The sequence below is a fragment of the Palaemon carinicauda genome, chromosome 26 (assembly GCF_036898095.1).
Source record: "Palaemon carinicauda isolate YSFRI2023 chromosome 26, ASM3689809v2, whole genome shotgun sequence".
NCBI lineage: Eukaryota > Metazoa > Arthropoda > Malacostraca > Decapoda > Palaemonidae > Palaemon > Palaemon carinicauda.
This window is the reverse complement of record NC_090750.1, coordinates 90,074,048-90,101,832: the sequence shown is the minus strand read 5'-3', so window position 1 is coordinate 90,101,832 and position 27,785 is coordinate 90,074,048. Positions and strand designations below refer to the sequence as shown.

The following is a 27,785-nucleotide window of genomic DNA, read 5'->3' as shown; positions in this document are numbered from 1 at the left end:
TTTTCCAAACCAGGATTAAACAGTGTACAGTTTATGTATTTCTTTCTGTAAAAAAATGACACTAACCTGAATATTTTCCTTAATTTCTAAGCTGTCAACAGCGATTCCCTTTTCTCGCATGTGGAAAATCTCAAAGTTGTAGTAGATACCGGAGTACTTCACTTCGTTCTTCTCGCGCTTGGCTTTGGCGTATCTGGCTACCTTGACGCACAAGTAATCCCCACATTTCTGCCAATGCATCTTACAGTCGGCAACATTGAACAGATTCTTTGTGCGGACCTGAAAACAAAAGCGGGGAATCAAGACCTCATTCTTACCTGTAAGAATAACCCATGGTATTTCATGGAATTGTAAGAATAACCATGGAAATTCATGTAACCGTAAGAATAACCATGGCATTTCATGTAACTAAATATTACCATGGCATTTCATGTAACTAAATATTACCATGTCATTTCATGTAACTATGAATAACCAGGGCATTTTATGTAACAAAAAATGACCATGGCATTTCATGTAACCAAGAATAACCATGGTATTTCAATGTAACTAAAAGTTACCATGGCATTTCATGTAACTAAGAGTAACCATGGAATTTCATGTAATTGTAAGAATAACAATGGCATTTCATGTAACTAAAAATTATCAAGGCTTTTCATGTAACTGTGAGATTAACCATAGCATTTCATGATTCATATTCCAATTGAATAAATTCGCAATACAACTCACAACTCAAGTATAAAAAATAATCCTTAGAATTAAATGAATAAAAAATTTATAAGGAGCATAAAACTTACTTCTTCTCTGCTGGGAATGGAAACGAGTGTCACTTTGGCCGGTACATCTTTGTCTTCTGCGATCCAATATGCCAGGATGTTGTCTGTGGGGGACCAACTGAAGTCCTTGATTCCATTAACCTTTATGCTCTTCTTATCAAGTAAACCAAACGACTGAAAGAGATATGAACTGTTAAGAGTGACCCCCTGTGATTATGGACTGTCCTGTCACTCTAAAATAAATAGAAAGCTCAACAACCATAAATTATATTCAAGTAATTACTGGCTGTCCTGCCACTCCAAAAAAATGAAAAGCTCAACAAAACTAAGATATGTTTAATGCAAGTTTAAAGATATCTGCAAATTAATAACCGTCGGGTAAGACATTTACTCACCGGGGTTTCATAAACACTCAACATATCTTCACCGATCCTGGCAAAGTACCTATCATCATTGGACCACTTGAAAACAGGCCACAATGGCGGTCTCTCGGCATTAAAAGCTCGTTTCTTCTGGCCAGATCTTGTATCCCAAATGATGACAGACTGGGGCTCTTCAGCCCTTGGATCAACATGAGGAGAGAATGTGACCAAGTACCTAAAAGGGGGAAAAAATAACGCTGTTCTTATATCAGGTCACTGAGATGCAAGTAATAAATATCAACGAAATGATATAGGTACAGCACCTTGAAGGTGGTTCATATTTGTTCTATGAAAATTACACAAGAACTTTGTTTTTAATGGATATAATCAACAATGTACTTTGATTTCTTAACAAAGCTGTGAACACTCTCGAAATGTGACTTGTTTCTCTCTTAAAACTATTCAACTTTTAATATCACAAAGGTGTTCAACTAGAGTAATAGCTACCAAAACTTCTTGTCATACAGAAAGCAAGTAAAGTTTAGTAATGCTTCAGTATAATAATTTCCCACTATAATTTAGCATTATGCTGTAAGTGAACATTCACAATAATGTTTAATTTACTGCAGTTCCTAGTTGTCAGACTTTCACCACCAAAGATTGGGAAACTCAAGTAAATAATACCATAGTCTTCTAAATTCCATCTTTATCAACGGGTAGGCAACTTGGTGCACCCTGAAGTTAAACCCTATGAAAACTGAGGAACGCAAAGAAAAAGTTCATCATAATGGAAGATTTACAACTTATCACTATTCAAACCATGCAATTTAAATATCCCTTACTTCTCACAAGGTGAAAAATCAATGAATTGAACTCCGGGATGACTGAATTTCTTCAGTTGCTCGAATTTTTCACCTCCCCACAAAGCTATACCTGGACCGTGGAAAGTGGCAAGGTAAGTGCCTCTGGGCGACCAACGCACGTACGATTCCGTCCATCTCTGTAAGAAATGACAATCGTATGTTAATCACACATTCACAACAGTCTTTCATTGAAATAAAACGTCCATCCCTGTATAAGAAAAGTGACACAATTATAAACTTGCAATAGTCTTTCATCGAATTAAAACATCCATCTTTATGTAAGAAAAAATAAGCACATCAATTACAAACTTAAAAGCAATCCATCTCGAGTAAGAAAAAACAACAATGAAGTCTCATTAAACTGAAACGTAAATTATAATCTCAACATTAAGTTGAATAAAACACTTGCAACAAATTAATCAAGACAAAGAATTAATGAAACTATAATAAACATATTTACATTCTCCATACAGTTCAGTTATATGTATTGTCGTCTTGTAATAAAAACTTGCTCCACAAATTCCATTTGAAGTGCTTATCAAACTATCCAATAAATTAATTGAAGAGGAAAAACTAAGTGGTCTATAAGGAAACAGAACTTCTTAGAAAAACTATTCCTAAGGGTAGCATTCTTGACCCATTACTTTTCATACTATATACAAGATATGTGGTTTGGCCTAGAAAACAAGCTTGTTGCATATGCAGATGATGCTACTCTCTTTGCATCAATTTCTCTGAATGTAGATCTGGCATTCCTTAATCCCTATTATTAAGAATTACCTTTCAAATTCATGGGCAACCTCTCCAAGATAGCTGGCGCAAAAACCTTTGTATGAATTTCAATAAAAAGCAACTCACCTCACGCTTATCAATTTCTTGAGCTTCTGGGACGGAATTAAGATAAATCGCAGTTTTGAGTCCCTCGTCATAGAGGACGGAAAACATATCAAAGCAGTTCTCATCCAGTAAGTAGTAGTGCAGGTTACCATGATCCTGTGGGGAAAACGAAAAACCTTAGGGTTCATAAACTTTACAAGATAATCTCTCATTTTATACACAACATAACTACTTCCAAATATGGTAAAGAAAAGATAATTATAGTTTCCAATTGTGATTTCTCATTACAGAATATAACATGGCAAATAATTTTAGAAAAGGACACTAAGCAAAAAATGTTACCTTGTAAGGCTGAGGAACTGGTTTTACAAACTCATCAGTAATGTTTTCATACTTTTCAAAATCTGTGAAAACATTACAGAGGAAGGTATGCTGCTTATCTAGCTTGTAGTTATTCCTCTGCTTCACAGCCTCTTCCGCGGATGCTCGGTCTTTAAATTCCAGGAAGATGTACCTGAAGAGATAAAAGATTTTAAAACAATTCAAATATTTACAGATATGTAAAACCTCAAAGAAATACAATAGCTCTTAATGGATGCTCCTAACCTGATAACAAGCTGTGACCAGGTTTGGGAATGATCTTATATCAGCCAGTTGAATTGGTGTAACTTCAGCAGTTCAAAAAATGTAGCAAGTGTTATGTTGAACAGGTTGATATGTCTCTTTCTATAATTTATACATGGCATATCATTTTAATGTTACTAATCTCAAGGTAATTTGCATTCTTTGTTCATTACTTATCATAGTTTATTTCTTTTACTCATAGGGCTTTCTTTTCCTATAAGAGCCCTTTGGCTTATAGAATCCTATTTTTTTCAACTAGGGATGTGGCCATAACTATCATCATCATCATCATAATAATAATAATAATAATAGAGCATGTTACTTGGAAAATACAGTACCCCTTTAAAACTGGGTCCCAGCAATTCTTCCATGAACTATTTATGCAGGCCCATTTGTTGTTTAAAACATGAAAATGACCTTAACTTTAACCTTAAAAAACTATAACGCTTACTTAAATTACTAGTCCAGCCCAGGGCACTCTTGCTGTCACTTCAGCAAAGTTATTTGGCTAAACTCATCTCTCAATCCTGCTTCTCCTTGCCATCTCTAAACACTCTCTACGGCTCTCAGTAACGTTTACAGCGGCTTCCACGAGCCGATTTCAACTACTTTTCTCAACAGTTCTCTTCTCAGACTGCCTCTACAATGCTTCTTGCCCCTTTCCAAAGCTCAATTACTAGTCCAGCCCTGGACACACTCTTGCTGTTACTTCAGCAAAGTCATTTGGCTACAGTTCTCTCTCTATCCAGCCTTTCCTTGCCGCCTCAACACTCAGCGGCTCTCGGTAACATCAAGGAATGCAATTAATGATGCCCCTATGAAACAATTTCAATTAGTTTATATGCCCCGTTCACATTAGAAAAATGGCTTGATTATGATGCAAGTATGGCAATGATGAGCAAATAACAAAAGTCCACCTGGGCCTACAGTACAATAGTCCCATTAAACTAGATATTTTAAGAAATTGGGTCAACTACCAGGAGGTAAAACCCTTATACTAAAAGTTACTATCACAAGGGCTAAATCGCATGCAATATACCGTGTTTCCATTACAATTTTTTTGTCGCTTAATCAAATTTTAATTATACGATTAGAAAAGTTTCATCAAGCATTCCTTTAACCGCTCTCTACAAGCCAAAGAGGAAAAGTAACTAGTTCACCGTTACGTGAGTATTATACAAGTGGCTACTAACCCTAGCCACCCCCCACCCAGTGTCTGGGTAGGGTTGCCACCTTACACCAAAAAGTCCAATTGGCTACGTTCCAGCTTTGCCGAAAGAGTATCTATAACAACTCCAGGTTTGTGTTAGGGAAAAATACAAATTACCTACGAATTTATCATCGTTAACATACATTTGTAGTTACTGGTACAAAAAAGTCATTTCTACTTAGGTGAACTACTATAATGAATGAACATTACATTATTTTTAACCTGGGAATGATTTCTCTGATGATGGCAATAAGTTACGAAATACAAGAGAATCAGATTATTTTGGTCAACATGATTGGTGAAGGTTTTTTGTCAGACACTAAACATTATCAATAAAAATTAAGTTTCATAGTTGTACAGAAATGAATGATGAATGTGGTGAAGAATCAGGACTTTTATGTAGAGAAATATTACTGCTCCATACACATTTTGAACATAGATACCACATCCGGATAGCTAGGTTGGTAGCGTCGTGGGCTTCTGTTTCAGAGGTCCCAAGTTCGCGTCCCCGCTAAGGCGCGAATAGTGTGAGACCTTCTACCGGGGGGTACTCCCCAGGGGGCCAGGGGTGGGGGGGGGTAGTGATAGTCACTGCTGGCTCATGGTCGCCCGAGGAGATGATGAAGGTCGTCTCAGGGGAGACCTAAAACCCGCAACTTTAACTTTTAACCCTTTTACTCCCAAGCTATTTGGAACTTTCCAACCCCTAACCCCCAGAGGTTTTTTTTTTTTTTTCAAGCACATTTTGCAGTATATTCTATTAAATTGCTCTAACAGCCTTAATTTTTGTCATAGAGAGGTCAGGTTGGTCTCATTCTTTTGGAAAATGCCCGAAGTTTCTCAAAAAGGTATAAAAAAATATGGAAAAAAAAAAAATAGTTTTTTGCAAGGGCGTACCAGTACGTCCATGGGGGTACAGAGATGAGTTTTGTGAAACATACCAGTACGTCCTTTGGGGGTAAAAGGGTTAAAAGGCAATTTTTTTTTTTATTCATGTACAGTATGCATAAATCAACAGTGTAGTTTGATAACTTTAACTCACCCTTTGGTCTTGCCATCTTCTCCCGTTGGATAATATTCATTGATGATTGTACCAAACTCCTTGAAGATCTTGCGAATTACATTCTTAAGCTTCTCCAATCGCTCTGCACCGACTGATGGCACACCTTCAACGATGATGACAGATTCGACGCCATCTGTCTCCTTAGGCTTCTGTCTTAGCAAGTCCCCAAGCAATTCTGGAAAAAGAAAATCTAGTTACAGAGACCATCTTCAAGTTTTAAAAAACGGAAGTAGTTGAAGCAGGTAGAAAAGATTCCATCATCTCTCATATGCAGTAATTATTACCTCCACCAATGAAGTTGGAAGGAGGATAGGTTTTACCGCCTGTTCAAGTTTGTAATTTGTTTTTGTGAACAGCTTCCTGGCCACAATTTTAATCAAAGAGTAATGAAACTTGAAGGGATTAACTGTTCATGTAAAAAGCTGGAAAGGATTAAATTTTGGAAGGTCAAGGTCATGGTCAAGCAAAATGTCCAATTCACGTAATCAGCCATAAGTTTGGAAATCTTTGTCACAGACACTTCAAACTTGGTTGATATTTATATGTTAAGGTCAAAGGTAAAGGTTGAGTAAAATGTCGAGAAATGAGCTGCCGAGGTGGAAGTCTGCGCTCTACCGAGTGCCCTTCTAGTTAGTAATATGAAAAGACAAATTCTAACCCTAGATGGAAACAAAATAGTAGAAGCAACCATGTATGAACATGAAACAAACACATAAAGCCCTCAAGAAGACGAGACAAAGCCATATCCAAAACTTGGTAGAATAAAATCGATTCAAACACTACCTAAGGTAAAAAATGACGACAGCAAACATCTCCGTAGTTTACACATTTTTTTTTTATTTGCAATGGAGCAGCCATACATGAAAGTAGAGGCTCGGTTATAAAAAAAGGTGGAGCAACCTAGATACTTGGGATCTACAATAAATCAGGAAGGAGGATGTGAGGCTGAAATTAGAATAGATTATAAGCAGTATGGGGAAAAAGGATGGAGGTAGAAGGGTGGTATGTGATAAGAAAATACTAATCAAGCTAAAAGTCAACATCTATAGCACTCTTACAAGACTAGTGTTGACGTACGGATAGGAAAGGTGGACCCTTAGATAAAAAAAGAGGAAGGAAAGCTTGAGAGAACAAAGATGAGAATGCTGAGGTGGATTATTGGAATATCACAGCTTTAAAGATAGGAAAATGATGAAATAAGAACGGTAGGCGTACTAAAGATTACAGGTGATAAGAGTGGTTACAACTGAGATAATGCGGGAATGTATTGAGGATGGATGGTGAGGAGGGAGTGAGGAGGGCTTGGAAGAAACCTGTTGGGGGAGACACCAAAAGGGAGGCAGAGAATTAAATGGAGAGATAAGGTGAAGGATGAGAAATGGAGAAAAGATGTTTGATGAAAGCGGATGCCTTTGATAGAAGGCATTGAAGAGGGAGCATTCGACAACTAACCCCTTAATGTAGGGATCTATTTACCAAGGCATTTCCCCCAAATTTTGGGGAGGTAGTCAACATCAAACAAAGGAACAAATGGGGACCTTTCCCTTCTCCGCTCATATCAGCCTGACGAGGGATTCAGCCGAGTTTGACTGGTACTGTAGGGATTACGGTGGAAAAAATATCCCTGAAGTGTTAAGCAGTCAAAAGGTAGAGCTGTGCCTCGGCTTTTGAACCATCTTATTACTCAGTAAATTAGATAGAATTTGGGGATTGTCTACCATATTAGCAGTTAATATTTAGTTAGGTTTAGATTTTCCAGATAAAAGTTTATCCTAGATTTTAGAATAAGTTTTAGGTCCAAGCTCATGTTAGGTTATAAATGTTTGAATTTATCACTGAAATGCGGAAACAGATAATGCTAATACCCAAATCCTTATTTTGCTTACACTATCAATCAAATCAACTATCTAAAATAAAAGGCATATCTTTCTTCAGACATACTCTATAAAGTTTCCATTTCGTGAATGCTAAAATCAAAGCTCTTTCACGTGTAATTAAATGTTATTCCCATACCCGAATCCAGCCACGGTCTAAAACATCAATTTAGCCATATCTTTTTTTTTCCTAACTGTACAGTACGATTACTAAATTAACCTATTCTATAAGGTACAGTATACGAAAAGATGCATATGTTTTGATGAATTCATACCACATTAAAATCTATTTAAGGTAGTACAATTACCAGATTCATAATGTCTATTTTAGTAGAGAGTATGAAGAATAAACATTGCTGAACATAAACCTTAAAAATTAAAATTATTCCCTGACCGAACATAAATTAATTGATTTTTACGTAAAAATATAGTCTGAAGAATTCCCAAGTTTAGCAAGGTCTTTACCGTGCCACAAACCGATCCAGTCACCCTACTAAAGCCCATCAGATAGATCTTCCAACACTGCGAGTCTGGGTACGAGAGATTTAACGGATTTTGACGTAGGAAAAATCTTTTGGGCTCGAGCCAAGTCGTGCTGATGGAAGTTCCTTTGGGCAGCTTCCTACTGTATAATATTTCTGAGTGATATTACATGAGAATTACAGTCAGGTATCATGGGGTTCTAACCCGGAACGACTATCCTAAGATATCGTGTATAATCAGGGACGTATCCATAGATAATCATAGATATCTGCACCCCAAAGACTTAACCCAATCTAGGAATCTAAAATAATTAACAAGGACTTAGTTAAAATTTTTATGCAACCACACAATTAATTTTTATACTTTCAACCACCAACATGGAAGAAAGACATGTAGTTTTAATCTCAATTCATGAGTTACTTCTAGCACAATCAATATACAGTAGGACTGGATATATTAAAACAAAAAAATCTACTTCTGCCAAAATCCATGCACGGTTCCCCAAAAACGATTTTGAGAATGGTAAGATTTTGACCCCACTTTACTCTAATTTCATTGTTTTTCAGTTCTAATAAAGAAATAAGGTAGCTGGAGGGGAGCAAAGCACCCTATACCTGCCAAACAATACTCACAGTTCTCAATAACGAGTGAGAAACGCATGATTTTGACCCTATTACACTACACCTTCATTGGTTTTCAAAAAGGGAAAAAGAGGGGTTGCAAGGGGGAAAATCCCCCAATCTAAGTAAAGACAGACCCTAAGTCAAATTGGGGCGTTCACTTATATGGGACATTATCCCATGAAGGGTAGGATGTTCAGCAATTTAAAATGCAGCTTTGTCAGCTATGTAGTCGAACTGGATGTAACGAAACTGCACAGCAATAAGTAAAGTTAGCTTGGGATACCTTACACTATTATTATCATTATAAGGTAAGAGATTAACCAGTCCAAGAGTCAAGCTCGACTTTTAACCCTGGATAGGTACGGTGGGTCGTTTGCGACCCCGAGCGTCAAAAAAAAACAGGTTTTTCTCACGTGACTCACCCGTGACTGAATTTGTGGGTGATCGACCTGCAGGAGGTGTCTCCCCTACACGCTCTAGTAGTGTCCAGATGTGCATTGCTGTAGCTGTACTCCTTCCCCGATTTCTGAGACGCGTCGGGGTCGTTCGCGTCCGAGTTTACCCTTCTGAGGTAGTTTGCATAATTATCAAAGTTATTACGTATTATGAAATTGTCGTAGAATGGTGCAACTTGTATAGGTTATCAGTTGTGGAAAGTCTTGGTGGATTGTTTGGCTACCATGTGCATGTTTTTTTTTTTAGTTAAAATGTCGTTCATCACCACGAGGACCATTTTACCGCGAGTGCCCCTTTTTCATTTTTTTTCATTTTTTTGCCAAGTCATTTTTCCGTAAGATATTGCCAAATAGTGTCATAAAACTTTTGCTTGTTTAGTGTTGGAAAGTGTGTCTAGATGATCTGGCTACCCATGCATGACTTTGTTTTTGTCAGATACGACGTAGTTATTGGTATATTGGGTATTTAACTGCGGTTACCAATTTCTGTTTTTTTTTTCAATATTTGTAAAAATTACTACGTAGTAAGGAATTGCCGTATATTATTCATTTTTTTTTCATGTTTATGTGTTAGAAAGTGTGCCTTGATGGTTGGGCTAACACGTGCATGTCTTTTTTTTTATCTGAGATGTCGTATATTAGAATGTCGGGCATTTTACCGCGAGTGTCCCTTTTTAATTTTTTTTAATTTTTTTGCCAAGTCATTTTTCCGTAAGATATTGCGAAATAGTGTCGTAATACTTTTGCTTTTTTAATGTTGGAAAGTGTGTCTAGATGATCTGGCTACCCATGCGTGATTTTGTTTTTGTCAGATACGACGTAGTTATTGGTATATTGGGTATTTAACTGCGGTTGCCAATTTCTGTTTTTTTTTTCAATATTTGTAAAAATTTACTACGTAGTAAGGAATTGCCGTATATTATTGATTTTTTTTTCATGTTTATGTGTTAGAAAGTGTGCCTTGATGGTTGGGCTAACACGTGCATGTCTTTTTTTTTTATCTGAGATGCCGTATATTAGAATGTTGGGCATTTTTCCGCGAGTGCCCCTTTTTATTTGTTTTGCATTTTTTTGCTTAGTCATGTTACCGTAAGGAATTGGCAAGTAGTGTCGCAAAACTTATATTTTTATAGTGTTAGAAAGTGTTTCTAGATGATCTGGCTACCCATGCCTATTTTTTTTTTAGCCAGATATGGCGTATATATAAGTATGTGTTCGATTTTCCTGTGATTGCCATTTTTTCGTTTTTTCCCATTTCTTTCAAAATTACTACGTACTAAGGATTTATCACAGAGTAATATTTCATTTATATGTTTATTTGTCGGAAAATATGCCTTGATGGTTTGCCTAGCACGTGGCTGAAATTTTTTTTTTCTGAAATGCCGTATATTAGAATGGCCATTTTTCCACGAGTGCCCCTTTTTATTTGTTTTGCATTTTTTTGCTTAGTCATGTTACCGTAAGGAATTGGCAAGTAGTGTCGCAAAACTTATATTTTTATAGTGTTGGAAAGTGTTTCTAGATGATCTGGCTACCCATGCCTATCTTTTTTTTAGCCAGATATGGCGTATATATAGGTATGTGTTCGATTTTCCGGTGATTGCCATTTTTTCGTTTTTTCCCAATTCTTTCAAAATTACTACGTACTAAGGAACTATCACAGAGTAATGATTCCTCTAGATGTTTATTTGTCGGAAAATTTTGTTTACTTTTTTTTTTGATTGATTATCATCAAATTTTTTTAGCTAAAATATTGTTTTACATTTTTTTTTTTCGATTTTATTTCCCTTCAAAAAAAATTTTTTGGGTCAGAATTTTAATTTTATAGTCGTAAAATAATCGACAATTATCCAGCAACCCACCATACAATTTTTATGCATATCCAATAATAATTAGATTAGTAAATAACACCTTGAAATTGACATACCCTTCCTACATTTCAAGTGGCAGATTAGGGAGTCTGAGTCAGTGTGGTTGGCGGCCATTTTGTGGACATATCCGAAGCGTAAGCTGCCCTATCTATATATATTCTTGTTCCCTATAGAATTTGTGATATTTTGGTATATTTTTACCTGCATAAATATCATATTATATATTAAATATATGTATTTTTTTACGAAATTTCCAAGTACTCAAAAAATTACCTTTAGATATGGCCACTGATATAAATGTAATTTACAAAATAATGAAGATTTTTTTACATATTTCTATTTTAGGATAACATGTTTATTCCCTAAAAAAATTAGCCACTTCCTATTTCATTTGGGTACCCAAAAAAATTCATGAAATTTGGACAATTTTTTTTGGCCAAAAAAAGTTACCCTTTTTTTCTCATTTCAGATCTTAACCTCCATGGGTCTGACTTCATCCAAAATACATCAAGATGTGTCCTAAACATTCAAGAATCAATTCCTAAAAGGATTTGTGTATATATGTATAAACTTTTTTTTATGAATTTTTATGTCAGGTCTTTTTTTTTTCTACTTAATTTTTTAAAATATTTATAATAAATAGTTTTTCTGCAGATGAGTAGTATTTATCTTTACAGTTGTTTTAAGCATTCATTGAAGTTTTTTTTGGCAAAAGAAAAAAGGAGGTTACTGCAAAAACTGATTTTTCAAGAATTTTTTTTGGCGTCGGGGTCGTTCGCGTCCGAGTATACCCTTAAAGGGGTGTCCGAGGACCGTACCTATCCAGGGTTAAATGGCTGGCCGAAAGGTACCTTACACTGTAACATGTGCAGTTGATTTCTAGGACAAGGCTAGGACAAGGGTGAACACAGTCAGCAGTTGCATAGGAAGCGACAAACTCATTTTCTATACCACCAACAGTGACCTGTCTGCAAATCTACAGTCTTACCAGAACATTTACTCAATAAAAATTATCAGAATGATAGGGCAACTATGTGGTAGGGCAAAGAGCTCTATATTAAAAAATAATCAGTAAAGTACTTAAATTTTCCAAGGTCACAGAGTAACTTTGAATATGAAGCGATAGCGTACAGTTTTTGATTACTGTACTGTATGTAATTTCTAATTTCCTAACTATTATTGTCCATTATAATAAAAACAAGACTGAAGCCTAAGTTAGGTCATGTCGGTTTGCTTTACTGTCACAAGGATCACGTGACTTATGCAGCAAAAGCCAGTAGGAAAAAAATAAAAAGTTTTAGTACCAAGCACTTTCGTGCTTTTCAACACACATTTTCAGGGTACAATAAAAAGTGATACAATAAAAAGTGATACAGTAAAAAAAAAAAAAAAAAAAAAAAAAGTAGAACAGTAAAAGAAATGGTAGAAAAACCTTGTCAGCTAATTACCACTGTCAAACAATCAAACAACCCACAGCCAAAATTTGTACTTCGACACAAAGTGGTAAGAAACAAAGTAGGTAAAGAGAAATTACATAATTTTGGATTGTTCAACAATATTGATCCTAATGTAATTATCAAATTGATATAGACCAGCACCAATATTAAAAACACAACCAGACTTTATCTTTATCATACTACCTTCTATAATAATACATAATTACAAAATTCTATAATACGGAATTAATATAAAGATAAAGTCTGGTTGTGTTTTTAATATTAGTGCTGGTCTATATAAATTGGATAATTACATTATGACCAATATTGTTGAACAATTCAGAATTATGTAATTTCTCTTTACCTGTTTTATGTTTATGACCACTTTGCGTTCAAGAACAAATTTTAACTGTGGGTTGTTTGATTGTTTGACATTGCTAAGTAGCTGACAAGGGTTTTCTACCATTTCTTTCACCGTTCTACTTATTTTTTTCCTATTTTACTTATTGACGTCCTTCAACTGTCATTTTTTATTGTACCCTGAAGAAGTGTATTAATGTGCACGAAAGTGCTAGGTACTAAAACTTTTTATTTTTTATTACTGGCTTTTAATGCAACTCTTTATTTTGTTTAGGGTTACTGTAATAGCATACAAATTTACCGCCCCTAGCTTTACCTACGTCAGTGTCCTTAACAATGGAGAGCTAATGCTATTAGCTGACAAGTGCATCCGCCGTTCTACGTACGAATCGTAGCTTTGTCTTCTAACCCGAAGGGGTAAATATGACAAATTCGAAGATAATTTGTATTTTTCCTAACCATACAAACCTTAGCTATTTACAAAGGGGTTATTACTTTTAGCGTAGCTGAAATGGCGAGCCATTAGAATTTAACGAGGGTGTATTACCCCCGCGCTAGTTAGCGGGGGGGTAGGGGAGTGGTAGCTAGCTACCCCTCCTCCCCCTCACACACAGGTGAATACTCACTTTCACTTAGAGGTAGGACTTGTCTTGGGGGACAGGGCTGGCGGGCAAATATGTGTAAATAGCTAAGGTTTGTATGGTTAGGAAAAATACAAATTATCTTCGAATTTGTCATTTGTTCCGTAACCGAAATACAAACCACGCTATTTACAAAGGGTGACTTATCCCTTAGGAAGGGTGGAAAGTCCCCAGCCATACTGGCTTTGGCTTTACCCGGGGACTCAGAATCCGAGTGAGTCGCACTCGAGAAAAGGAGTCCCTGCACCTCACAAGTTCCTTGCACCGCAAGGAACCATGTGGCCTACGTAAGCTTGTGTGTGAAGGAAGAAGTGTGACCCGTCCTAGGCAGTTGACCTGGAGTTCCAGAAGGAACTCTGGGTTAGGACGTTCCCAATACCACCTCGTCAGGGTATGGGGGACGCGACAGTATTGACTCAATACTCGGAACACAAGGAAGCATGGTTTACCTGCAGAGGTTCGAGGTCAGCTATGCAGAGACCAGGATGCTGCTTCCCCGTAGAGGGGATGATGAAGAAAGAAGTAAGGGCCAGACATACTTCTTTCGTTCATGCAGACTAAAACCTGATAACAATGCCCTCAACCTTCTGCTACCTGTCCAAAAAGGAGCCTGAGGTTAGACCAGCTGTTGTGTAGCCACCACAGAGCGATAGAAAACGTATCGAGACTCCTGTGGGTCACGCCCTGCAGGAAGCGGGCTGCGAAGGTCATCAGACGCTTCCAGACTCCAGCTTGTAGCACCTGCGTCACAGAGTAGTATTACTCGAAGGCGAGGGACGTTGCGATGTATCCAACATCGTGCTGTAGGGCGACGTGACGGGGGAGGGTCTGAAGACAGGTCGAGATGAATGTCCTTGAGTCCGGGCTGAAGAGGTATACTGGTGACTCTCCCCCCATGTCCTCCTTGTGTTCCCAAATCGGCTGCAACTGAGGCCAAACTGCAGCTGTTCCCAGCGCTAACCTCTCGATTCCTGTACTGGCAAGAAAGAGAAGGTCTTGGGACATCAGACACAGAATGGAGACTCAAAATCTTGAATGAATCGGACCGAAGGGTCGGGACCCTCAGATTCTGAGTCTAGCCAACAACTCAGGAGCGAGCCTGAATGTTGCCTTCCCCTCTTCCTTAGAAAGGGGGGGGAGTAGTAAGAGACCAAGAAGATTGCTTACACACTGGCCGTGGCCAGAGTGAGCAGAAGACCCAAGGCGGAATACAATCCGAGGCCTGTCATAAAAGGGTCTTGAGAAGATCTCTTAAAGGACTAAAAGTCCGAGCCATGCTCCAAGTTGGAGGTCTTCCTCCGACTAGGGCAGGGACGATCGTAGCTTCGCATGAGCGAGGATAGATCCAGCGGGCAGGAAAAAGTTATTCCTTTAAGCCTGAAGGTCAGGGAAAGGCTGAGCGACAGGCTTCATTGCCAAGAGCGGAAAGGAGTTTCCTCCCGCCGAAAGGCAATAAGACCGTTATTGCTGGAGAAGAGGCCTCACGGGAAGAGGTATATCTCCCACGGCACCAACCACCTTAGACTCTTCACTTTGCCTGGGAGACCCCTGTGGATGACTATCGCAGATGACGCGACCTCCGTACCGCGACTGTAGCGGGTTGTCTCTTCTAGAGGAGGAAGCGTAGTGTCTCCAGGCATGAAGCCGAAGCGACGTCCCGGTTCGGGAGAGATGTCGCAGTGTGGTTGCTTGAGTAGTCTGCGCCGTGGGAGAAGCTCTCCCGGGAGTTCCGTCAGGGGAAGCAGAGGGTCCAGAAACCGTTCTGCGCATAGTCCCAGTGGAGCTCTCCCATTGAAAGGTTGACAGACAACCTGGTTTTGTTGAGACCCATTGTCCGCAGACAAAAAGGAGGGAAGACGCAGGCGTCGAAGTTGTCCCACCATCACCGGAATGCATCTTGCCAGAGTCTCGGGGTCTGAGACTGGGGGGAAAACTAGCGGAAGCTTGAGGTTCCAAGCTGTCGCGATCAGGTCCCCCAGACCAGCACTTGCTGGTTACCCAAGGTCAAAGACCCTTAGGTACACTCTCTCTATGAGGCTCTGCTCGGATAGTCTGAGAGAAACATTCCCCTGCCTGGAATGAGAGCCGATGGTGGAATTGAGAGAATCTCAATCATCCCGGTATCTCTACTGCAAGATGTGAAGGTGTGAAAATGCGTCCCCTGCTGGTTAGCATGAAGTCGACACGCAACGGGGCGACTTGGCAGGAGCGGTAGGATCTGAAGAGGGGCCAGACTAAGGCCCTTAAGCCTGCCTGAATGATGGAGAGGTATCCTTCAGGTCTTGACCATAGGCCTGGACCGGAACATGCCCCCCCCCTTTCCTTTGACGAGTCCGAGAACCGCATCAAGAATGTGGGGAAAGGACGAGAATATCCTCTACCATCAAGAGGCTCCATAGGTCAACACCCATTGCAGGTTTAATAGTTCCGCTGGTCCCATAGGGCCAGGGAGTCCGGTTAAACATTGCCTGAAGCCACCGGAACTTGGATCGCCCCACATGGAACTTATCCTGAGGCGACCGTTCGGACTATAAACGGGTCAATGAGGAAAGAAGAACTAGGAAACGTTCCAAGGTAGGGCTGAAAACTCTGCTTGACTGAGAACAGGTACTGCGACTCTCCTCAGTCTTGCCACAGTCAACCGAAAGGAAGGCTCGGAGGATGTGGTAACAGAATCTGGCGTCCCCAGGTGGTCACCCATCCAAGTACCGACGTTGCTTAACCTCGCTGGACGGACGAGAAGCGGGGTTTCCAACGTGGTAAGGCGGTTGACTCAATATCATGGCCAGATACTCCAGATGTTGAGGCAGAGGAAGAGAAGGCTCCAAGCAAAATACCATGAGCCCACACTCATGGTCAGCATTCGGAAGCTTTTCCCGGCGCTGAAGAAGGTCGAAACCCGAGCCTACCGGAGTTGACCAGCCCTCCAAACAGCAGAGGAGGCGGAAGTCTGCACCTGAGCGGCCAAGAGGAAGGCAGGGAGAGTTCTTTGGGGAAACAAACCTGCTATGCCACGGCGGGATAGCCACACTGCATCATAAGCAGGAATACTTGCAGTTTAGGCTGAATTCGACGAGCACCCTGGAAGATGGATGGAATGGAAACTGAAAGTACCCGTCCTTCCGATCCAGGGTTAAAGGAGTCCTGTCGCCTCGTTACCAGTCTGATCGATTCTGCTGGTCTACGCTGGCCAAAGTTTGTTCGACAAACTTGATCAGGGCTGAGAGGTCGACTATGGACATCCCCTCTCAGATCCTTCCTTACAAGAAAGGATCGACTGAGGGGGCCGGGGGTGAAGCCGTCGATGATCCTAAGGAAGACCTTCGCCTAAGGTATGGATCATTCTGCCCAACCGGGCAACTCTGCTGATGCTATGGCATAGAGGTTCAGAGACACTGAATTCGCTGACAGAGACGGCAGGCGCGATATCCTTGGCTACTCACAGAGATTGTGCGGGAATGGGCATCGGGAAGCTGTCATTCGGATGAGTAACCTTAAGCATCCTCCCAGCGAAAAAACCTGCAATCCTAGAGTTCGTGAACTCCTTTTAGGACTATGCCCCCCCGGGGGAGTCTCCCGTGCCATCTGTTCCTGACAGGAGGAAACTGCAATTGGACACCTTGTCCCAGTTGTCGTAGCCGATAACTTAGGCCGACGTGGTTGAAAGAAAAGGGAGCTGGAGCCCTGCAGAGTCTGGAAGAAAGCGCCTTGGAGGAGTGAAACCGGAAGTCGATTTACTCCGCACAGCAGATGTTTAAGTCTCTGTCCTTGGGCAAAGACAAAACTCTTCTCAAGGATGGAAGGGTGTCTGAGGTCGTTGACCTCCACAGATGAGACACCCGAAGGAAGCCTTCAGTCAGTGCGTCCAGATGGTACAACATCGAGCTTGTCCGCAAGTAGATACTTAACGACGAAAGGCCAAGGTGCCTGAGCTCGAGAGGAGGAAAGTACCCTTGATCTTCCTGTAGCTTCCTTGAACCAAACCTCGGGCCGTAACCGAGGAGGGATAGAACCTGGTAAGCTCCCAGAGGAAGAGGTAAGCAGTCACCCCTTGTCCGATGGAGAAATCTTCAACGGAAAGCCCCCCCGCCAAAAATCCTTCCAGGGCGGGAGAAGGAGAGAGTACTCGTGCAGGAGAGGGGACCCTCGAGACCGACCTCTTGGGAACCAACTTCGCCCCGGGGGAAGTCACCACGAAGTCCACTCCTCTTTCTCTTCAGCGTAGGAGAGACAGCCGCTGGTTTGTTACCCTGGCCGGTGAGTGCTGGTTTCATAACCCTCATTAACGCCCGTGCCAGCGGATCAAACCATGTCTGCTGCTCCAAGGACACAGAGTCCGAAATCCTCGCTAAGGTGAAAGGGATCGGGCGATCCTTTGGAGAGGACACGACGGTTCCTGCCTGAAAAGAAGGTGGGAAGAATGCTGTACTGACCTGTCTTCGTCCTGCACTACCAACCTGTGCTTGGATGGAGGTGATCCCGAGTGCCGCCTAGGAGCACGCGTCCCTGCTGCTACCACCGGCTGTGGAATTCGCCGCGAACTATGGTCGCGCGAGGGCGAACGGTCGCGCAAAGGCGAATGGTCGCGCGGGCGCACAGGCGAGTGGTCGCGCGGGCGCGCAGGCGAGCGGTCGCGAGGGCACGCAGGCGAGCGATCGCGCGGGCGCGCAGGCGAGCGATCGCGCGGGCGCGCAGGCGAGCGACCGCGCGGGCGCGCAGGCGAGCGATCGCGCGGGCGCGCAGGCGAGCGATCGCGCGGGCGCGCAGGCGAGCGATCGCGCGGGCGCGCAGGCGAATGGGCGTGACGGCGAGGGATCGTGCTGCCGCGTAGGTGAAGAAGATCGCTGGCGGTAAGCGATGGCGAGCAGCATGTGTAGGTGAATGATCGCGTGATAGGGTGCGATGGTGATCAGCATCCGCAAGAGGGCGAGCGTTCAGGGTTGTGCGATGAGGAGCAGCATGCGTAAGCGGGCAATCGTGCAGGGTTGTGCGATGGCGAGCAGCATGCGCAGGTGAATGATCGCGTGAAAGGGTGCGATGGTGATCAGCATCTGCAGGAGGGCGATCGTTCAGGGTTGTGCGATGAGGAGCAGCATGCGTAAGCGGGCAATCGTTCAGGGTTGTGCGATGGCGAGCAGCATGCGCAGGTGAATGATCGCGTGAAAGGGTGCGATGGTGATCAGCATCTGCAGGAGGGCGATCGTTCAGGGTTGTGCGATGAGGAGCAGCATGCGTAAGCGGGCAATCGTTCAGGGTTGTGCGATGGCGAGCAGCATGCGCAGGTGAATGATCGCGTGAAAGGGTGCGATGGTGATCAGCATCCGCAAGAGGGCGATCGTTCAGGGTTGTGCGATGAGGAGCAGCATGCGTAAGCGGGCAATCGTTCAGGGTTGTGCGATGGCGATCAGCATCCGCAGTTGAGGGTCGCGCGATGGCGATCAGCATCCGCAGTTGAGGGTCGCGCGATGGCGATCAGCATCCGCAGTTGAGGGTCGCGCGATGGCGATCAGTATCTGCAGTTGAGGGTCGCGCGATGGCGATCAGCATCCGCAGTTGAGGGTCGCGCGATGGCGATCAGCATCTGCAGTTGAGGGTCGCGCGATGGCGATCAGCATCCGCAGTTGAGCTAGTAGCTGGCGAACCATGTTCCTTCAGAAGTGTTGGAGAACGTTGGCGTGCCAGCTGTAACACACGTGGGCGATCCGGAGATCGCTGACGAGCTGACGATCGCTGGCGAGCTGATGATCGCTGACGAGCTGATGATCGCTGACGAGCAGAAGGCTACGCGTGGAAGCCTGCGCAAAGAAGAGTCCTTGACCCCGACCTGAACCGAAGTTCTAGATCGCGAGGGCGAACGTGGGCGCACAGGGCACGTAACAGGAACCGCAGGGAAGATCATCTTGAAAGCGCTGACGAACAGGGAGCGCTGACGAACAGAAGGGCGCGCAGGGAAACCCTGACACGCAAGGGAAGAACCCCCGTGGGGGCAACCCTTTGCCCCGAAGGGATCGTTGTCCGCCGGGAGACTGATGTCCGTCGGAAGACCGCTGTCCGTCGGGAAGACCGTTGTCCGTCGGGAAGACCGTTGCCCGTCGGGAGACGAGATTAGACTGCTGTCCATCTGCACCAAGACGGAAGATCGAGAAAAAGAAGTTGTAGGCTGCAAACGGAGATTCAAAAAGGCGCCTCAAGCACCCTTATAGGGAGATGAGAGGCCCTTACGACGAGGCGGACGGAGGGCCTTACGGCGAGGGAGGCCAACAGCAACAGCAACAGAAGAAACCTCCGAAGAGGAGTCTCTATGAGTGTACTCTCTCGCGAACGACAGAGAAACACTTCGTGGAAGAGACTGGTCAGCCAGTGACCTAAAAGGGGCAATCCTCCGAAGAGGAGCCCCTGCAGTTGCCCAGCCCCTTGAGCGAAACTGCAGGTGCGACCGCTCAGCACCAAGAGCATAGTCGCACGAAAAAAAGGCAAGAGAAGAACCCCCCAAAAGAGGAAAAGCTCAAGCCTGGACAGGAAAAAACTTCCCTCGGAAGGAAAGTTATCCGCCCAAGGAGGCAAGCCTCCTGACTGTTCTAAAATGAACTGGAGAGCTGTCCGTCGACACGGGAGTACTACCAGTAGAAGGAGACACGCCCCTGACGACAATACAAGGGGGGAGGCAGCAACAGCCGAATCCCCAGGACTCAACCAGACAGCTCACACCGTTGCTATATTACAGAAACGAACTAGATCGGTAACTGTAAAAAAATAAAACAAATAATATTAGTACACATTCATTCCCCCGGGAAGGCTCCGAAGAGGAATCCCGAGGAAAAGGAACAAGAATTACACAACAGGCACGTGCCCTCACAACCACTTACACTCGCGGAAGGAGAGCTGTAACCAAAACAGAATTATAACAATTATAATTATGTAACTATGTAATTATGTAATTTAAAAAAAAAAAAAAAATGAATACTAAAGAAAAAAACGAAAACCCCGAAAGGAATCGTTCTACAAGCTGAAAAATTAACAACTACAATTAGATTCATAAACTAATTGAGACAAAATGTACGGCGTAGCAACCCCACCCACACGGGAAGGAAGCTACAAGGGCGTAGTAAAACATAGTAAAAGGGTGAACGACCTCAAGAGAGAGAGAGAGAGAGAAAGACCGAAGTCAAACTCGATCGCAACCCATAAAATTAGGCCGTGGTGGCCTAACTGCCGAGGCCTCCACGTAGATATCGTACACTACACACACACATCTGAAAAGGAAACTTACTTATTTCTATACACAAATATATATACAAACATGAAAACATGTTTACATATATATTGAGTAAAAGAAAAGTAAGCGATTAAGTAAAGACAAAACAGACAATGGCTGCCAAGCGAGGACCAAGACAGAGACGTCTGTCACAGTCCGAGCCAAAAGTGAAAGTGAGTATTCACCTGTGTGTGAGGGGGAGGAGGGGTAGCTAGCTACCACTCCCCTACCCCCCCGCTAACTAGCGCGGGGGTAATACACCCTCGTTAAATTCTAATGGCTCGCCATTTCAGCTACGCTAAAAGTAATAACCCCTTTGTAAATAGCGTGGTTTGTATTTCGGTTACGGAACAAATCTAAATTATGGCCAAGCAGGAATTTGCTTCAATAAGTGGAAGAGAGATGGTCATTTAGCGCCTTTCTTTGCATGAAAAATAGCTACTGGGAAGAAATTGTGACCACCCCTGATGTTGTCCATTACTTACGTTTGGCAGGATGATGGCAATTATTGCATTCGTGTATTTTGCGATCGCGCGTATTTAAGCTTTTGTTTTTTGTATGACTAATCATTCAAGTAGCATCTTGAACCAGTAAAATCTTCCAAGTATTTATATTTATGCATATGTCTGTTTTTCACCATCCCCCCAACCTCTTCAGTTCTCTTTTGACTGCTGTTCATATGAAAGTTTCCCTGTATCTATTTTAGAAATACTGTAATCTAAAATATTTAGGCAACCAATTATATTTATAACAATAGCTGCTCACTGTATGGTTGTCGCTGTCTGTCAAATTAGTGACTTAGTGAGACAGTGGTGTGTACTGTATAACTTCACCTAACAGTACTCTATGAATGCTAAAAATAAAATATAACCAGTTGGAAAAATATATGATTGATGTATTCAACTATTGATTAGACAAATTTACCATACCAATGTTTTGGGGTTTGCCTATAAGCAATGACTTTGTAGGGCGGTGTATCGTATCTACCATATGGACCTAATTATACCATATGGATAATGCAAACAAGATAAAAAGTTTGAAATACACGAGGAGCCTTTGTATATCAGCAGCCAGTTCCTACCACATGGATTAAAAATGGCCATCAACTAACCTAAACTTTCCCTCCTTAACTACAACCGTGTCCTTAAATACTTAAATAACAGGGGGCTAATGCCCGCCCTTACACTGCCTTATTCTAAGTTAGCCGTAATAATACATTCATGTGGCCGCTATCATACACACACCCCAGATATGATTAATGTATTTGGTTAGGAATTATATGCAAATTTGCCCTATCAATGCTCTGGGGTCCGCCTAAAAGCAACGAATCTGCGGTGACTTAGTAGGGTAGTGTCTCGTCCTGTAGCCATTTGACGTTTTTGACCTAATGTTACCATACAGGTATTGAAAATAAAAGATAACCAATTGGAAATAAATATGATTGTTTTCGGCTAGAAATTAAAGGCAAATTTACCCTACCAAAGTTCTGGGGTGTTCACATAAGAGTAACAAATCTGTGGCAACTTAGTAGTGCAGTGTTGTCCTCTACACATCTCACCTACTACTATAAGGATATTGCAAACACAAGATAAACAGTTGAAAATTCATATATTGAATTTATTTGGCTGGAAATTAAAGGCAGATTTGCCCTTACCAATGATTAGGGGTTCGCCTATTAGCACTGAATCTGCGGAGAGTTGGTAAGGAGGCAGGTCGTCTTATACCCAATTGCCCTTCTAATATCATATGGATATTGCACACATAAACAATTGGAAATATATATTACTAATATATTTGGCTAGAAATTATAGGCAAATTTACCCAACCAGTTCTTTGGGGTTCGCCTAAAAGCAACAAATCTGCGGCAGCTTGGTAGGGCGGTGTGTCGTCCTGTCCCCCATTTGACCAAAATGCGATATGAATATTGCAAACATAACCAGTTCAAAATATGATTAATGTATTTGGCTAGAAATTAAAGGCCAATTTACACTTATCAATGATTAGTGGTTCGCTTATTAGCAATGAATCTGCGGCGGTAGGTCGTCCTGTACTCAAATGACCTACTAATACCACATGGATAATACAAACATATAACGAATTGGAAATATATATTATTAATGTATTTGGCTAGAAATTATAGGCAAATTTACCCAACCAGTTCTTTGGGGTTTGCCTAAACGCAACGAATCTGCAGCAACTTAGTAGGCCGGTGTATCGTCCTGTCCCCATCTGACCTAGATGCCATATGGATATTGCAAACACATAACCCATTCAAAATATTTATCAATGTTGGGCGGTGTGTTGTCCTCTACCCATTTGACCTAATAAAACCGTAAAGATTATCGTAGGATATAGATATCAACATATTTCTTAAACTATTCATTTGTGACGGGAACGGGTGTTACTTTCGAAGAGCGGAATTTCTTCTACAGAAAAAAGTAATTTTTTCCCTGTTACATTGTCCTGTAATACAGTAAAATAATACCGAAATTACAGTCAATTTTACCATTACCGACGTACTGGGGTTCGCCTAAAAGCCCCGAATCTGTGACAACTTAGCAGGGCGGTGTGTTGTCCTGTACCCATTTGACCTAATACCATATGAATATTGCAAATACATGACCAGTTGGAAATACAAATGATTAATGTATTAGGATAGCAATTATAGTCAATTTTACCATTACCGACGTACTGGGGTTTGCCTAAAGGCACCAAATCTGCAGCAACTTAGTAGGGAGGTTTGTTGTCCTGTACCCATCATTCTTATTGATACCGTGTAGATAATGCTTATCATTTACTGTGCCTTTGGTAGTTAAGGAATTTGGATTGGGTTTATGTGATTTAGGTTGGATAATACCTCTAGGTCATTTACACCGGGGGACCGGTAAAGCTGCCAACTTTCTTCTTGGAACCTGTCCCACTAAACCAAGGATTAGGCGATATTTAGCAAAGAATTATCGCCATAAACATGAAACTAATAAATAAGAGCGCTTTAATATAAGGACATAGTATCTGTCAGACCAAAAGTATCTATAAATTAGCCGAAATCTACCCGAGAACCGATGCAAAATAAGCCCAGCTGTCAAATTGCGGGAAAAATCGCCCCTTATTCAAACGGATGTTTTAAGTGAACGCCGTATTCCTGAGCTTACCTTCATCCGTAATATCATCGACGAAGTCTTCAGGATCACTGAAATCGGGATCTTCCTCTTCATTGCCTCCTCCGTCCTCATTATCCATAGATTTTGGCTTATTTTTCTTAGCCATCTTTGTGTTGGCCTCGTGTGGTGGCTTGAAAGAACGTAACTTGCCGGGTTCCAATAATGTTTGGAATGTACTGGTACACAGCCTTTGATACATCTTTCAAATATATAAAAGTAAATAATTTATGTATAATTTCATAATAATACTAACTATATCCCCCTTAACTTATATATATATAATAAAAAAAATAATTTTATACCCCAACAGTCGTCATAAGTTTTGAAAATTGAGTATTTCACCCCAAGCAGATCACAAAAGATATACTCATGAATGCCGAGACTTCAGAAGATATTTCTATATATTATAAAATAAAATTAGAAAGTTCTTATCAATTTTGTTCTTATATCTACACTCAATTTGTTTTTTCAATTTGACATTAGATGGATAAACAAGTATGTGAAATTCGTGAAAATAGCGCGAATCTCAAACAAAACAATCGCCCATAAAATGATATCATATTTTGATTTAGAATTTTAGATAGGAATTCTTAAATAGGTGTAATTTACTCTTTAAGACTTGAATTTGGTTTTAATTGTTATCCAAAGTGCATTGATTATTCGTTATTACAAAACCAATTAATCAAAACGTCTGATGGATGCAAATACATCGTGCTAATTACATGAAGAATTTTCTTGGTTTATCAATTCCCTCTGTTTTAATTGTCTAATTAAACCAGGTTAACCAAAAATCTACTGACAAAATCTAGCAATTGATATTACAGGATTTGTAACCTTACAAAATATAATGGTAAAAAATTCCTGATATTTATCAAGATTGCGACATCACAGAGATTTTCTTGATATTTTGATTTTGGATCGATGAGCCAATGAATGAGCAGATAATGGATATTAATTATTATTATTACAAACCCCATTTTTCTAGAATACGTTACTTGACTTTTATTCATTTGAAGAATTACTTAATTTGCAATCCAGTGAAGAAAACGAAGGAAGCGTGTGTTTGTTGATGTCCCAGACATAACAGAAATTTGAAAGCAACGTTTCGAATCCTTATAGATTAAAAGTCGTATGATAACTACTTATACTTTAAGGGATATTTTCCTCTTCTTGTCACACAGGGAACCCTGTGTCCTACAGGACCTATAAGTTTTTCATATAAATTCCTAGGTATTTAGAGTATCGCACAGCGCATTCTGAGTTAATTGTAAAATCTACATTATCAAAATACTCAGAAAAGAAGTCTTTAGTTTCCTCTTGAAAGCCTTGATATCTTCTATCTCTCGGATGTCTAGTGGGAGCTTATTGTTTAATGTTTGGGTCGCATATTTGAAAGCTCTAGAACATACAGATCAATACATATTGAGTACAATAATTTGAAACCATCTGTAACTATTCTCATGTGTAGCAATTCTCATAGATGTTTTGGACGTCTGGTTCTGATATATTGGTGGGTTATTGAACCATGATACGATGAATCACATTTTGGATTGAAACGTCAAATAGGGCAATATGATAGGATGTAGAAACGTCAAATGGAGCAATATAATAGGATGTACAAACGTCAAACAGGAATATATATTAGGGTGTAAAAACGTCAAATAGGGCAATATGATAGGATGTAGAAACGTCAAATGGGGCAATATAATAGGATGTAAAAACGTCAAACAGGAAAATATATTAGGATGTAAAAACGTCAAATAGGGAAATATAATAGGATGTAGAAACGTCAAATGGAGCAATATAATAGGATGTGAAAACGTCAAACAGGAAAATATATTAGGGTGTAAAAACGTTAGATAGGGAAATATAATAGGATGTAAAATATCAAGAAGGGAAACATAAAATAATGTAAAATCGTCAAATAGGGAAATATAAAATTATTTAAAAAACATCAAAAAGGGAAATATAATATGTTGTAAAAGCGTCAAATAGGGATATGTAATAGGATGTAAAAACGTCAAATAGAAAAATATATTAGGTTGTAAAAACGTCAAATAGGGAAATATAATATGTGGAAACTTCTAATAGGGAAACATAATAGGATGCAAAAACCTCAAATAGGGAATATAATAGGATGTAAAAACACCAAATAGGAAAATATAATAGGATGTAAAAACGTCAAATATGGAAATATTGTCATGTAAAAACATCAAATAGGGATATATAATAAGTTTCAAAAACGTCAAATAGGAAAATATAATGGGATGTAAAAACGCTAAATAGGGAAATATAATATGATGTAAAAACGTCAAATACAGAAATATAACAGTATGTAAAAGCGACAAATGGAAATATATAATATGACGCACAGACGTCAAATACGGAAATATAATGGAATATAATAACGTCAAATAAGGAAATATGATAGGATGTATAAATGTCAAATGGGGAAATATTATGGGATGTAAAAACGTCAAATAGGGAAATATAATGGAATACAATAACGTCAAATAGGGAAATATAATAACGTCAAATAGGGAAATATAATGGAATATAATAACGTCAAATAGGGAAATATAATGGAATATAATAACGTCAAATAGGGAAATATAATGGAATATAATAACGTCAAATAGGGAAATATGATAGGATGTATAAATGTCAAATGGAGAAATATAATGGGATGTAAAAACGTTAAATAGGGAAATATGATAGAATGTAGAAATGTCAAATGTGGCATTAAAATATGATGGGCAATGTAATATAACTCGAGAATTTTTTTATATATTTAAGGGCTGGCCAGAAAGCTAGGGTCTTTCATTTTATTATTTTTTTAAACCCCCCCCCCCTGATAAACCGAATACTCTGACAAATTCCTCACACATATGACAAACCTTTACACTCTAATATATGTAGAAGTCTTTAACTGTACACGTCAGGGGTCGAAAAGACTTTTTTTAACTGTGGTAACCTTCTTTTCTAAGATATTCTGTAATCAAACAATTTTTCTCTGGTAATTTTGTGTCCTATCCTTTGTATCACACATTTCCACTATTTTTGGTTAGAGGTTTCTTGGTGGTACATAAAATTTTCTCTCAATCTTTTCTTCTTCTTCTCTCTCTCTCTCTCTCTCTCTCTCTCTCTCTCTCTCTCTCTCTCTCTCTCTCTCTCTCTCTCTCTCTCTCTCTCTCTCTCTCTCTCTCTTTTTCAAATGATGCTTTAAGGAAGCATTGTTATCTTTTATCTTCATTTTCCAAACAATCTCTTTTGTCCTTATCTGCGTATATAGTCATGTTCGTTTTTCTCTTGCTTCCACTTCGTTAAACGCAACTGTCTCAGAGAGAAACTGTTGAATTAATCCAAATCTTATTATGAGAAATCGAGAAGAGGAAAGTGATGAATACTATGTGATGAAAGAAATCGTATGAAACTGAGGGGATTTTTTTATGATGTTCTTTGAAAAAAAGTATTTCAGAAATCTATGTCTGAATGAGAGTTCTAAATTCACACACACACACACACACACACACACACACACACACTCACAATCACACACACAAACAAACAAACAAACAAACACACGCGTTTCCTAATGTGTTTAATGTTTGATTACACATCTAAGTAAGTTTGAGGCTGACATAAATTTCTCTTTATAGTTTATATATGACAGATCTATTTTAAAGTTATTACTGATAATAACTTCTCATCTCATATAGTTAAATGTATTTCCTCTCCTCAGTGGGCTTTATTTCCTAGTTGGAACCATTGGGCTTATAGTATCCTGCTTTTCCAACTAGGGTTGTAGCTTAGCTAGTAAAATTAATCATTATATTAATAATATACAAAATTTTGATAGTTAATTGATTATATAATTACCCTTAACTATAG

The 27,785-nt window shown here is 40.3% G+C and overlaps 2 protein-coding genes across 2 annotated transcripts in view; one reads left to right on the top strand and one right to left on the bottom strand.

Annotated features, from left to right (window-relative positions):
* LOC137619683 (eukaryotic translation initiation factor 3 subunit B-like) lies at positions 1-24,038 on the bottom strand. Its single transcript, XM_068349935.1, has 8 exons — positions 23,886-24,038; positions 5,715-5,910; positions 3,181-3,352; positions 2,860-2,994; positions 1,981-2,138; positions 1,172-1,373; positions 798-950; positions 1-279 (listed from the first exon to the last, which is right to left on the bottom strand). The coding sequence occupies exons 1-8, from the start codon at positions 23,998-24,000 to the stop codon at positions 16-18; spliced, it is 1,395 nt and encodes a 464-aa protein (XP_068206036.1). The 5' UTR covers positions 24,001-24,038; the 3' UTR covers positions 1-15.
* LOC137620272 (fatty acid-binding protein-like) overlaps positions 1-27,785 on the top strand; it is an 82,170-nt gene that overhangs the window by 11,506 nt on the left and 42,879 nt on the right. The window lies entirely within an intron of this gene.